This window comes from Lithobates pipiens, unplaced genomic scaffold, assembly GCF_037356315.1.
Source record: "Lithobates pipiens isolate NorthernLeopardFrog02 unplaced genomic scaffold, aLitPip1_a1.2 Scaffold_25, whole genome shotgun sequence".
Classification (NCBI taxonomy): Eukaryota; Metazoa; Chordata; class Amphibia; order Anura; family Ranidae; genus Lithobates; species Lithobates pipiens.
In genome coordinates this window covers 14,164,075-14,177,189 of record NW_027507787.1, presented here as the reverse complement: position 1 = coordinate 14,177,189, position 13,115 = coordinate 14,164,075, and the positions used below count along the sequence as shown (strand labels likewise).

At 42.0% G+C, this 13,115-nt stretch overlaps 1 protein-coding gene across 46 annotated transcripts in view; it reads right to left on the bottom strand.

The window, feature by feature from the left end:
* Window positions 1–13,115, bottom strand: part of ANK3 (ankyrin 3) — a 906,473-nt gene that overhangs the window by 166,975 nt on the left and 726,383 nt on the right. For 38 of the 46 annotated variants that reach the window (XM_077454076.1, XM_077454078.1, XM_077454087.1 and 35 more), the window contains 4 exons: window positions 11,245–11,343; window positions 9,438–9,635; window positions 7,676–7,774; window positions 3,325–3,423 (listed from right to left, as the gene is read on the bottom strand). In XM_077454076.1, the coding sequence (XP_077310202.1) occupies window positions 3,325–3,423; window positions 7,676–7,774; window positions 9,438–9,635; window positions 11,245–11,343 (495 nt within the window). The remainder of the gene's footprint in view (window positions 1–3,324; window positions 3,424–7,675; window positions 7,775–9,437; window positions 9,636–11,244; window positions 11,344–13,115) is intronic. The other 8 variants (XM_077454086.1, XM_077454089.1, XM_077454088.1 and 5 more) reach the window with 1 other exon arrangement.

Below are 13,115 nucleotides of genomic sequence, written 5' to 3'. Positions count from 1 at the left end.
AGCTAATCCTCACTATATATACTGTACAGTATATACACATACAGAACATATACACAGGCACAACTTGTTAATACACCATCTACTTGCATCTTCCATTTATAGGTCAGCATGGACATACTCTCCACCTCAGAGGATATCAGATTAGCATGCTCCAATCGACAGACCACATTTTAAGAATGCCAGATACATTCCAAATCATTAGTCACACTATAACTGACAATGACAGGTCAGTAGAGCTTCTTATCCTAATGACACATTCCAGCTGATAACAAAGAACCGATCAACCGTCTCAGGGTTCTAAAAGGGCAGGCCACAATGTATGGAACCAGCATGGAGAAAAATATATTTACAGTGATACCTTGGTTCACAAACGTTTCTGTTCCTGAACAACTTGGTTCCCAAAACAGAAGAGTTCACAAAACGTTGCTTTGGTACGCAAACCCTGCTTCGATTCACGAACATGAGTCGCGGCCATGTTCCCTGCTCTGACACGCAGTTGCGACTTCCTGTAGGTGAAATCACGGTCACAGTAGGGTTGCCACATCATCCCTTTAATCCAGGACACACATTCATTACACAAGTTCTGTGGCTGATTAACCTCCCTGGCGGTATGATTCAGTCTGGCATAAGGTGCTGAAAGTGGTACAATTATTTTGCATGGAAATCTGGCGTTTTATTTTGTAGTCCTGTAATTCTTAGGAATAACGCTCTTAAATCTGTTCAAACCAGATTCTAGCAGACATCCTGGGTATGATAAAATTCATAATATAATAAAGAATAATAAAAAATATTCAGTAATGTAGTCAAATCCTAAAACACTGAAAACGGGACACGTTTTGGTTGCTATGGACAATCTCCAAATTCCAGGCAGAAAAAACTGTATTTATAATATAAAAGTGCATGCAGGGCACTGCACAGGCCACTAGGGACAAAGGGTGTGTGTAATTTTGTAATACAGCACTGTAATCTGTAATATTACAGTGCTGTGTGTGTTTTGTGTACTTTTACTTTTTTGAATTTGCCGCCGTTCTCCGCTCCCGTGCGCCGTAACGTCGCAGGGAACGGAGCTCGGCGGCATTCGGCACTGTGAATCGAGCGGAGGACAGCTCGATCGCACAGCGCGGCGGACATCGCTGGATCCAGGGGACAAGGTAAGTAACTCTCCCTGTGTCCTCCCCTGCATCGAGCGATGCGATCCCGAGTCTGGCTCGGGGTTACCGCTCCTGTAATTAAAATCCCAACCCGAGCCAGACTCGGGATTACCGCTAGGGGGGTTAAGGTGGTTATTAAACTCACTTGTTGCCTTATCTGTATTAAATCGGCCTCCGAACCTGTGTAATTAATATGTGTCCTGGATTAAAGGGATGATGTGGTAACCCTAGGTCACAGAGAGACACTGAAAGTGTACTGTGAAGACACTTACAGTATTGAGAAGCTTTTTGGTGTGTTTTTTTAGCACATACTGTACAGTCCTGTACTGTACATCCCTGTGCACACTTGCTGGAAAGCTTTTTATCACATACTGTACTGTACCGGACATCCAGTATGGCTCCAAAGAAAATTCAGAGCAAGCATGGTGGTAAGAAGAAAATACAGAGCAGTTATAAAGGTGACAAAACTGTTCAGAGCAAGCATGTTGTTGAAAAGAAAGTGCAGAGCGGTAATGCAGGTGACAAGAATGTGCAGAGTGTTAAAGAAGGTAACAAGAACCCACCTTCCTCCATGCCAGAAGTCATCTCAAGCAAGGTTAGTGTTAGTGTTCTCTCTCTTCATACTGTACTGTACTTAGTTTCATATTTTTGTGGTTCAAAAACAAAATAAATAAATTGTTGAGTCGTGGAACAAATTAAGTTTGTGAACCAAGGGTATCACTGTACTTAAAAAAATGAACCTGTGTGTATATATAGAGGTCACGGCTGACAATCAATACTGTATCAGAGCAAAAGCCATGAGGCCAAAGGAACTGCCTGCAGAGCTCAGAAACAGGATTATTGCAAGGCACAGATCTGGGGAAGGCTACAAAAAACTTCTGCTGCAATGAAGGTTCCCAAGAGCGGAGTGGCCTCCATTATTCTCAATGGAAGAAGTTTGGCCCGACCTTCCAAGACCTTCCAACTCTTCCAAAAGCTGGTCGCCAAGCCAAACTGGGCAATTGGGGGAGAAGGGCCTTAGTATGAGAAGTGACCAAGATCCTGACTGAGCGCCGGAGATCCTGTGTGGAGATGGGACAAAGTTCCAGAAGGACAACCATCACTGCTGCCCTCCACCGATCTGGACTTTATGGCAGAAAAGCTAGACAGAAGCCTCTCCTCAGTGCAAAACACATGAAAGTCTGCTTGGAATTAGCAAAAAAACACTTTAAACACTCTCAGGCTATGTGAAACAAGATTCTCTGGTCTGATGATATCAATATTGAAGAGTTTGGCCTCAATTCTATACATTATGTCAGGAGGAAACCAGGCACCGCTCAACATCTGACCAATACCATCCCAACAGTAAAGCATGGTGGTAGTAGCATCATGCTGTGGGATGATTTTCAGCAGCAGGGACTGGGAGACTGGTCAGGGTTGAGGGAAAGCTGAATCAAGCAAATTACAAAGATATCCTCAATGAAAACCTGTTCCACAGCACTCAGGACCTCAGGCTGGGCTGAAGGTTCACCTTCTAACATGACAACAATCCTAAGGACACAGCCAAGACAACACAGGCCTGGCTTAGTGAGAATTGTAAATGTCCTATAGTGGCTATTGTGCATGTATGGGAGTGACATCATGCAGCTCCAGCTAGAGTCTGCGGCCCCAAAAGGAAGAGGGGCAAACATGGATGCAGCCTACAGTGGGGATGGTGTGGACTTCATTTGCAGGTAAGTGTCACATAATGTGCTGGTATGCGATGCGTACCAGCACATTATGCTTTTAGTTTGCAGGGGCAAAGGACGGAAATAAAACCCATCAGGGTTTACTTCCTCTTTAAGCATATGTGGTATTTAAGTTTTCTTAGTTTTTAATAGGTTCATCACAGACATTTCTAAAATCCTGTTTTCACTTTGTCATTATGGGGTACTGAGTCCAGATTAATGAGAAAAAAAAATGAATTTAAACATATGTAGTATCAGGCTGAAACCTAACAAAATCTAAAAAAGTGAAGGGGGTCTGAATACTTTGTGAATGCACTGTATATGCCTATACATCTTACTGCATTATGTATTTACCATAAAAAAAAAGGGCGTTATTTCTTAATCATTCATTGTATATTACTAAGATCATTAGATGTCAGAACATGATTTTATTGCGTATAAACATTATGAAATTTTGAGTTATTTACCTTTGCAGCTCCATGAGGGGATGCTCCTTTATCCAACAATAGCAATGCCACTTTCTGGTTATCATAGTGCGCCGCAACATGCAGTGGTGTTAGACCGGTCTAAAAACACATGCAAAAACAACCATTGTTATCACTAACACTGTGACATACTAGAAGTTCTGTGAAGTATGCCTATGCCTATGCTGCCAATGTATGCTCAGTAGTTACAAAAGTAACACTAGAAAATATGTACTGTCATACTATTACTGAGTAAGGAAGTATAGATCATAACTTAATACTTTTTACAAAATGAATAAGTGGATATTATGATTCAGAATACTTTATTAAATGGGAAATTATTATATACATTACGATAGGAAATACTGAATGTTTATATATTGCAATCATTTTCTGAGCAAGGAGATGAAGCTTTAAAGTGAATTTATGTTTTCCAATGCAGGACAAATCAACAAGTTCACTTTAATGCAGACACATATACTTGGTTTCCTGCCAGGAATAAATATTCTAGCTGCCAGGAATAAAGACTATTGGTCCACACAATCCAAATTTCATACGACAGAACGTACAACTTTTTTCACTTAATAGTTGCAAGTCGGAAATTGAATAGGTTACTAAAGTCATGAAAATTCTTGAACGACAGAAAAAAAAATCGGAAGTGATGTCATGTGTTGTAATGTAATGTATTGTATTTTCGGATGACAACTGTACTGACTAAACGAAAATCGTCCGATCTGGTATCGTATGAGGAAAAATTTTTGTTTGTCCGGTCAATTAATATCAGATGAATTGTCATGATTGGCTCTCAAAAGCTCTATACTAATGATCCAATTATAGTACAGTTGCATCGAAAGCAGTATTTTTCATCTGATTTTCAGATTGTGTGTACGGGCCTTAAGATGAGTAAAGTATGTGCTACTGGGAATAGGCGAGTAACACCCCTTTCCCACCAGGGCGTTTTGCAGGCGCTATAGCGTTAGAAATAGCACCTGCAATCCGTCCTAAAGAAGCTGCACCATTGTGTGTAGTGTGAAAGCCCCGAGGGCTTTCACACTACAGCGGTGCGCTGGCAGGACGTCAGAAAAAAGTCCTGCCAGCAGCTTCTTTGGAGCAGTGAAGGAGCGGTGTGTTTACCGCTCCTTCACCGCTGCTCCCCTTGAAATCAATGGAGCAACGCTGTAATGCCGCAGGCAAAACGCCGCTATTGCGGCGTATAGCCGGCGGTTTTAACCCTTTTGTGGCTGCTAGCGGGGGGTAAAAGCGCCCCGCTAGCGGCCGAAATGCGCTGCAAATCCGCCGCAAATCCGGCGGTAAAACGCTGCTAAAAATATCGGCGTTTTACCGCCGAAGCAAAGGGTGGTGTGAAAGGGGTCTTAGAGTAAAACTGCATTCTATGACCCGTTTCATAAAATTCCCTTCACTTCCTGTCTCATAGCCACAACAAGAAGTAAGAGGAACTTCAAAGTGAGGGAATCCCTGGTTGCCACCAAGGCCACCAGAACTATTGTTGCCACTGAAAAATGTTCCCTTTATTAATATTTTGGGGACAGCCCAAAATTTGGTCTTTTCTTTCACTTTTTGTGATAACTGTAAACATGACAAATAGAGAGGGTGAACCTCCTTAACCACATGCCGACCAGCCGCTGCAGCTGTACTGCGGCAGAATGGCACGGCTGGGCAAAATGGCGTTATGTTACGTCGCTTCGCCCTGTGGCCACTAGGAGGGGCGTGAGCGCCCCCGCTCATCCCTTGAGCCGATGAGAGTGCCCCTGCGGTCTCGATCACTGCCGGGCTCCCGCGATCGATCGGCGCACACAGAGAACCTGGAACTGTGTGTGTAAACACACAGTTTCTGGTTCTCTGAGTGGAGAACAGAGTATGAACAGAGTATCTGTTAGCTTCCCTGCACAGTCCACATTCCCGTTCGGTTAGAACACTTCCTAGGACACATATTAACCCCTTCATTGCCCCCTGGTGTTAACCCCTTTATTGCCAGTGACATTGTTACAGTAATCAATGCATTTTTAATAACACTGATTGCTGTATTAATGCCAGTTGTCCCAAAAATGTGTCAAAATTGTCCGACGTGTCCTCCAAAATGTCGCAGTCATGATAAAAAATCGCAGATCGCCGCCATTACTAATAAAAAAAATTTATAAAAATGGCATAAAACTATCCCCTATTTTGTAGACACTATAACTTTTGCGCAACCCAATCAATATATGCCTATTACGATTTTTTTTTTTACCAAAAATATGTAGAAGAATAAATATCGGCCTGAACTGAGGAAAAATAATTTTTTTTATAGATTTTTTGGGGATATTTCTTATAGCAAAAAGTAAAAAATAATGTTTTTTTTTTTTCAAAATTGATGCTCTTTTTTTGTTTGTAGCGCAAACAATAAAAACCGCAGAGGTGATCAAATACCACCAAAAGAATGCTCTATTTGTGGGAAAAAAAGGACGTCAATTTTGTTTGGGAGCCACGTCCCATGACCACGCAATTGTCAGTTAAATCGACGCAGTGCCGAATCGCAAAAAGTGCTCTGGTCTTTGGCCAGCCAAATGGTCCGGGGCTTAAGTGGTTAACAGGGGCACAGATAGCAATAAAAGACAGATGAGTGTCCTAATCCCCCTCCACTCTATACAAACTTTAAAAAAAATTGCCCTTAAGTATACTTTAAGGTGGTTCTAAAGACAGAAGTTTTTTTTACTTTAATGCATTCTATTCATTATACTTATCTAGTGATGTGCATTAAAGCAGCAGCTCTCCCGGATGTCTCTCTCCTCATTGGCTCACACATTTGTAAAACACAGCCAGTGAGCCAGTGAAGAGAGAACAGGTTGGAGTGGTGCCACGCTGTGTGTGTAAATGGACAATGACCACTCACAGGAGTGTGGCTTGTGAGCGAGCCTGCTCAAGTGCCCCCAGAGCAAGAGACTTGCAATTTGGGGCACTCAGCAGGGGTGAGGAGCCAGGACCACTGACGGGGGACCCAAAAAGAAGATCGGGGCTGCTCTGTGTAAGACCAAGCAAGTATAACATGTTATTAAAAAAACTATCACAACCTTTACAAACACTTTAAAGGAAACCTGTTGGTTTGCCCTAATTTTTGCAAAGCACATATTTTCTTGTGGGGCTCCATTGTTTGCACCCCCCCCCCCCCCCTACTGCCACATTCGGCACTTTTTGGGTAGGGGGAGTCGGGGGGTGGAGCTGAGCAGGTACCTGGTTTTGATAGGTACCCACTCCCACTTTCAGGTAAGATTGCCGATCTACGACATTTCCAGCCCCTCCCCCCCCCCACTGCCTTCTGGGACACACACAAGTCCCAGAAGAGAGGGGGAACAATTCAGAAAGCACAGAGCGACATGCATGCTCAGTAGGAAACTAGCTATGAAGCCTAAAGGCTTCACTACCAGTTTCCCTTATCTAAAATGCCGAATCAGCTTGGTTTGCCGGCATCGCAGGATCCCTGGACAAGTAAGTATCCTTATAGTAAAAAGTCAGCAGCTACAGTATTTGTAGCTGCTGACTTAAAAAAACATTTTTTACTGACTGGAGCTATTTTTTAAGCACATTTCCATGTATTTACAGGTTGTTAACATCTCTGTTAAAAGAAACATGTTGTTTACAGACTTCAGTAGCTCAAACTTTAGTTTAAACACACACACAGAAATAACTTATTCCAGTCACTCATCCCTTATCTTAGCCCTGTGTCTAAAGTCTCAGACAAACAGAGCCTCAAGGTAGGCAGCTACTGCTGTGCTGTTTCTCTTACTAAACTGTGGTGCTCTTAAAATCCTTTGTCATGCCTTTGCTACCATTATATTCCCTTTAAGATAAATAAACAATTGGTAGATCTTCATCTCCTGAACCTCTGCACTAGGCCACAACAGGGACACACACTGGTTAAACACCACACCGACAGAAAATGAAAGGAAAGGATTTTCTGAATGAATCTGTAGTCTGCTGGGATTTAATGCTGCCCATACAGGTAATAAGTCATTAACCTGGTAATAATAGGTGATTATTTAATCACACATTTGATCATTTAAACCCCCTTTAATAAGAAAGGATTGCTCAACACGAAAAAAAAATAAGTTGGTTATTTTATGCACATTTATTTTCCAAGGAAAACTATTGGTAATTAATCTAACTGATATTTTATGCAAATGATTTTTGAAGGATGCAGCTTTCCTTGAAAGGTTGCCAACTTTTTGCATATGGCCAGCTTAGGTGTCATGCCAGCACTGATGGAAATCTTTCACACACTACTGCCATCTCCTGTTTGTACTTGGTAAAAGATATTTCTAAATGATGGAGCCAATCAATGACATAAGTCTATACCCACCTTTCCTGCAGCATCTGGAGATGCACTTTTTTGTAATAGTAGTTTAGCAACTTCAAGCTTCCCATATTTTGCAGCAACATGTAGAGGAGTAAATCCTTTCTGTAAATATGAGTTTTAACAGTGGTTAAACCGGTTTGCATGTTTGCTCACTACTTCACGTTTTTATTCATCCATAATTTGTTTTTCCATAAAAGAGTCAGGCCAGTAAAAACTGATATTTCCAACATGAATAGATGTTTGTGGGCTGGTTCATCCACTGGCTACATTTATGAATTAAAGAAGCCAGTTCACAGCCTCACTTGCCAGGATTATGCCAGAGCCACTGTGCAGCCAGCCAAAGCACTATCAGCTCCATCTGCTGTATTTTGAGTAATATAAAATGAATGAAAAATCTAGCAGTGGGTGCATGTTTACAGGTAATGCAGGTATTATGTAAATGGAGTTCTCTGCCAAAGTCTATGCCTCTGCCATTATCAAGCCATGAACACACATCTTACCTCTCCAGTTGCATTTTTCATACTGTGCAATATGTAACAAATTCAGCAATAGGAAACTGAGACCTTGCTAGCAGGCACAGCAGTTGGGCACAAACATGGCACATTTACTATCGAACCTTGAAGAGCTAATTCTGGTCTTCCCCTCTTACCTTGTCCACTGGGTTGAGCTAAAATATTGTATACTCACCCAAGAGGCAATCCAGCGTTGTCCTGCTGTAATTCACCAAAAGCAGGCACATGCTTTTCCCTCAATATCATCTTCCTCTCTGATGTCCTCAGAAGGCCGGCTGTCTCATTTGGATCCTAGCATATGCCCCCCCTCCCCCCGTGTTGATGCTCTACAGGGCATTGTGTGTTCTATGTAGCCCCAAAGCCTCCTGGGATGCACGGTGTGGGTATCTCAGGAGGATGGAGGGGGCATTATTCTTGCCTAGGTGAGAGAGGCAGAAGCTTTGGCTGTGTTTTTCAGAAAAAGGAATCCCCACTTATAAAATATTTGCTGAAAAGGGGAGAGGAGGAGTAAGATGCAATGAAGTAGTAAAGGTGAGAGAAGGTCTGCTTTAACCAGCAGTAAACTAGCTGTAAAAAACAAGCCACTGCTCACCTCTGTAACTGCAGACACTGTGGAGTAATTTACTCTTAAATTTTACAGCAGAAGTACTGAAGTTATTTTCAAAGCCTTTTCCGCTCACTCAGTTTACCCATCTCAAATATAAACTCTGGGAGGGGGAGCATAGCTGACTTGAATGATTTTCAATGCTTCTGCAGTGAACTTTATGGATTAATTGCTCCACAGTGCCTAAAGCTACACAGATATTGAGATCTTGTATTAAAGCACATATGCTGCTTGTTAGGAATATGTAAAAATAAGTGTTTTATGAACAAATTGCCGCATAAACATGTATGTTTACATCAGACAAATTTGAGAGTGCCTTTTGGGATAGAATAGGGAGCTCTGTTGGTGGGATAATAGGGATTGGCAGTGAAATGTCTGCAGGCAGGCTAAAACAGGAGATATCATGGGCACTTGTAGGCCTACAAATGCTCCACAATCTGAACATTAAAGATCAGATGATCATTCTATTATTTTAGTGTGAACCTTTGGAAGAGCTATAAAAAGGTACACAGTCCTTATCAGTATTAGGATATGGTACTAAATTGATGTCTCTCGCTCAATGATAGTTGTTGTATTGCCAGTTTCCATGGTGATACGAGTTGAGGAAAATATACATCTCAAAGTACATTTTTAAGTAATAGTAACTGACCTTTGTGACTATGGAATAGGATGCCCCATGGTCAAGTAGAACAGAAGCCACATCATCATGTCCCTCTCTTGAAGCCAGGTGCAGTGGAGTATAGCCAGATGTTGTTGCTGCATCTGGACAGGCTCCTTGCTTGAGTAATTGCTGAACTATGTCTGCTTTTCCCAGTCGAGCTGATATGTGTAGAGGTGTCTGATCATCCTGAACACAGAGATGAAGAATGGCAGGATGGTTAGACATTCAAAAACCTTAGCAAATACTTAGTGAAAAGATACAATTATTATACTATTTTTACTGAGTCAGCTGAAAACATATACATCAGGACAAAATCCTACTGGGAAGTGTCTGCCCCACCGCAACCAATTATATGGTTTGTTTAAACTGAAAGAAGGAACAAATCTGATAAGGTACTAAAGGGAAACACAAATTGTTAAAGACAATTCTTTTCCCAGTTGGTTCCACAAACAAGGTAGTGCACCTCTCGTGCCTCACAGTATACTACGGTATAGACCAGGGGTGCCCAACCAGTGGCCCGCGGAGCCCTCTGATGTGGCCCTCGACCTCCTTCTCTCTAATGGCGGGTTGGCAAGCCCAGATTGTGGGTTGCTGACCCGCCGTCCCAGAGCATCAGCGTTGTCCAGGAAGCCGGCGGTAGAGAAAGCAAGTGGCTACAGAGCTGCATAAACTGATGCTTCCTGTATAACACCGCCTCCTAGTACAGGCGGAGTGATACGAAATGCACTCTGCCTGGGACATCAACAGCCGGCAATACCTGAATGGAAGACTGTTATTAAAGGTAAGTTTATTACTAAAATCACGTAAAGAAGTGGTTAAATTGTTTCCTTACACAAATACCCTCTGCATTGTGTATTGACTGGTGACAAGACACAACACAAAAAGCAGTGAAGTAGGCAGGTATCAGAAAATCTGTGATGTTACTTAGGCCCGTCTTTAATATTAATTGGACCCTGGGCAAAAATTTTCTTGGGCCCCCCTCCATGCAATTTCATTCTCCGCCTGCTCTGAGACATACAATAAATAGCAGTTAGACTCCAAATCAGTTTACTGTATCAGATCAGGCAGCAAATGCGATTGGTTGCCAGTGGTTACAGCATATCATTACTGCTTACTGACTGGTTGCTAGAGGTTACAGCATACATTACGGCTGACTGATTAGTTGCTAGAGGTTACAGCAAATAATTTCTGCTTGTTAATTGGTTGCTAGAGATTACTGTACAGTAATAATGCTTACTGATTGGTTGTTAGAGATTACAGCACATCATCTCCTCGCTGCAGGAGAGCATGACATACATATGAATGCCGCCTTTATTTACATATCAATTCTGCTGGCCGCAGCTATTTACTTAGTAATGCAGCCGCTATTTACATATGAATTCCGGTTATTTACATGTAAACACAGGCTCTGCAGGTGAGTCATCTGTACACAACAATAGGGCAAAGCTGAGCAGCATTAGTAACATCCCTTCACACTGAGATATCAGGACACAGCACAGGGCTGAAACTTCAAGGGAATTTAAACTGGGATCGTTGGCAAGTATGGGGCAGATGCTTTGGGCCCCACAACAATGACAGGGCCCAGGGCAGCTGCCCCTTTTGCCCTGCCTTAAAGATGGGCCGGATGTTACCGTGCATCAAATTAAATGAATAAGCTGTTGCTGGAAAAAAATATGCTTGGGTCAGTAATGAGTAATTTATTCCACTATAGTAAATGTTTTTTTTTAGTCCCAAATGCATATTCTAAACAGCGCAAATTTTTTTTGGGGAACAATCAACCTGTTTTCTGACTTACCTTTGCTTTAGCTTCTACTTGAGCTCCATTTTGCAAAAGATATCGGACAACTTCTGATTGGCCAGCTCTGGCGGCCATATGCAGCGCAGTCTCTCCTCTCTGCAACATTTCAAAAAATATAAATTAGCCCCTGTCTCATATTACAGTGGGCCCCATGTATCAACTGCCTGAGCAGTAAGTGTCTTTATTGTCTATTGTAATTACATTCTTTTCATTTTCCAACATTTAGTACAAAAATGATGACTGTAATGAATCTGCTTGCTTCAGTAATTGCACGCAATTATTTTATGTTATAATTGTTATATGTATGCGTTTATGACAGTATGCACTGCTTACTAGCTTATAACGCTGCTATACTGTTTTATAGATAGCAATAGGGAAGTAAAACTGTGCTGAATTGTATGGAATCTATGTAACAGCATTGCGGATAACATGTTAGAACAATTAGGAAGAGATGTATGAACTTCATTTTAATCCTGGTTTACCATTTATCAAAAGGCAGTTTAAAGGGAACAAATAGACTTTTCAATGTGCAATGATTGTATATAAATGAGATCAGTCAGATGTAAATAATGTTAGCAATCTGTGTTAAACTCAACACACACATTACCATCTGATTGCATGATCAACCTTTAGATCTACCAATAACAATACAAGGGCCTACTTGCTAGGATACAGATTGATTGAATATTTAAGTAGTACAGTCAGATCGTAATGCGCACAGTGAATGTTAGTGTTTTACAAACCTTTGTTCTTTTTATCGTTAGTAATTTTATTTGTACATGAGGGCAAAACCTTGCCGCCAATGAGAGCTGTTGAGCTGGTCACCTCAGATGGCACTCATGGAGGCATAGCTGGGGCTGGGGTAGGGGTAACTGCACTAAGACCAGAATGTCCATGGTGGACTCTCCGTCCTCAGTACAGATTGGTAAGCTCCCTGTCCAGCCACTGTACCTCTCACACAGGCTAGTATCACTGAGCACAGTTCTGCTGCCCACTGCATCTACCTGTGACATGCACATTGGCAGTGCAGAGACTTTTACTCAGTATCATTGAACCTACACTTTTAAAAGGCTCTGCATCACTGAGCTGACCGTACACATGCGGGAGGAGGAGCGAGCACAAAAATTGGCCACCTCGGGTGGTATATGCCACCAGGACAGTCCAACATGGGGACAGAGAAATATATTTGCTTATTAAATACATAGACTCTGCTTCCAGCTTTGCAGAGCTACGCAATTGCGTTGCTTTACTGCGCCTTCTTATAGTGCAAGTCTATAAGTTGCCAATCATGTGATCGCTATCTTATCTTACCAGTTGTGAAACAGAGGTAAACTGATGGTGAAAGTAAATTTACCATGTCTTTAGTGCAAGGCTATGCAGTTAGCGGACCTCCAGCTGTTGCAAAACTACAAGTCCAATCATGCCTCTGTCTCTGGGTGTCATGCTTGTGGCTGTCAGAGTCTTGCTATGCTTCATGGGACTTGTAGTTCTGCAACAGCTGGAGGTCCGCTAATTGCATATCCCTGCTTTAGTGGGTAATCTACAAAATGTAAACAATAACTCAAAATATAGAGAACTATATGAACTGATTAGTATTGCTTGTGTTCCATCCACTATCTCATGGCTCATGAATGGCCTCCTACCTGTGAAAACTGTGGGGTTGATTTACTAAAACTGGAAAATTCAAAATCTGGTGAAACTCTGCAAAGAAACCAATCAGCTTCCAGTTTTTTTTGTCAAAGCTTAATTGAACAAAACTAATGTTAGAAGCTGATTGGCTACTACGCACAGCTGCACCAGATTTTGCACGCTCCAGTTTTAGTAAATTAACCCCTGTGCAGCTACAGATGGATGGCTTTTGACACTAT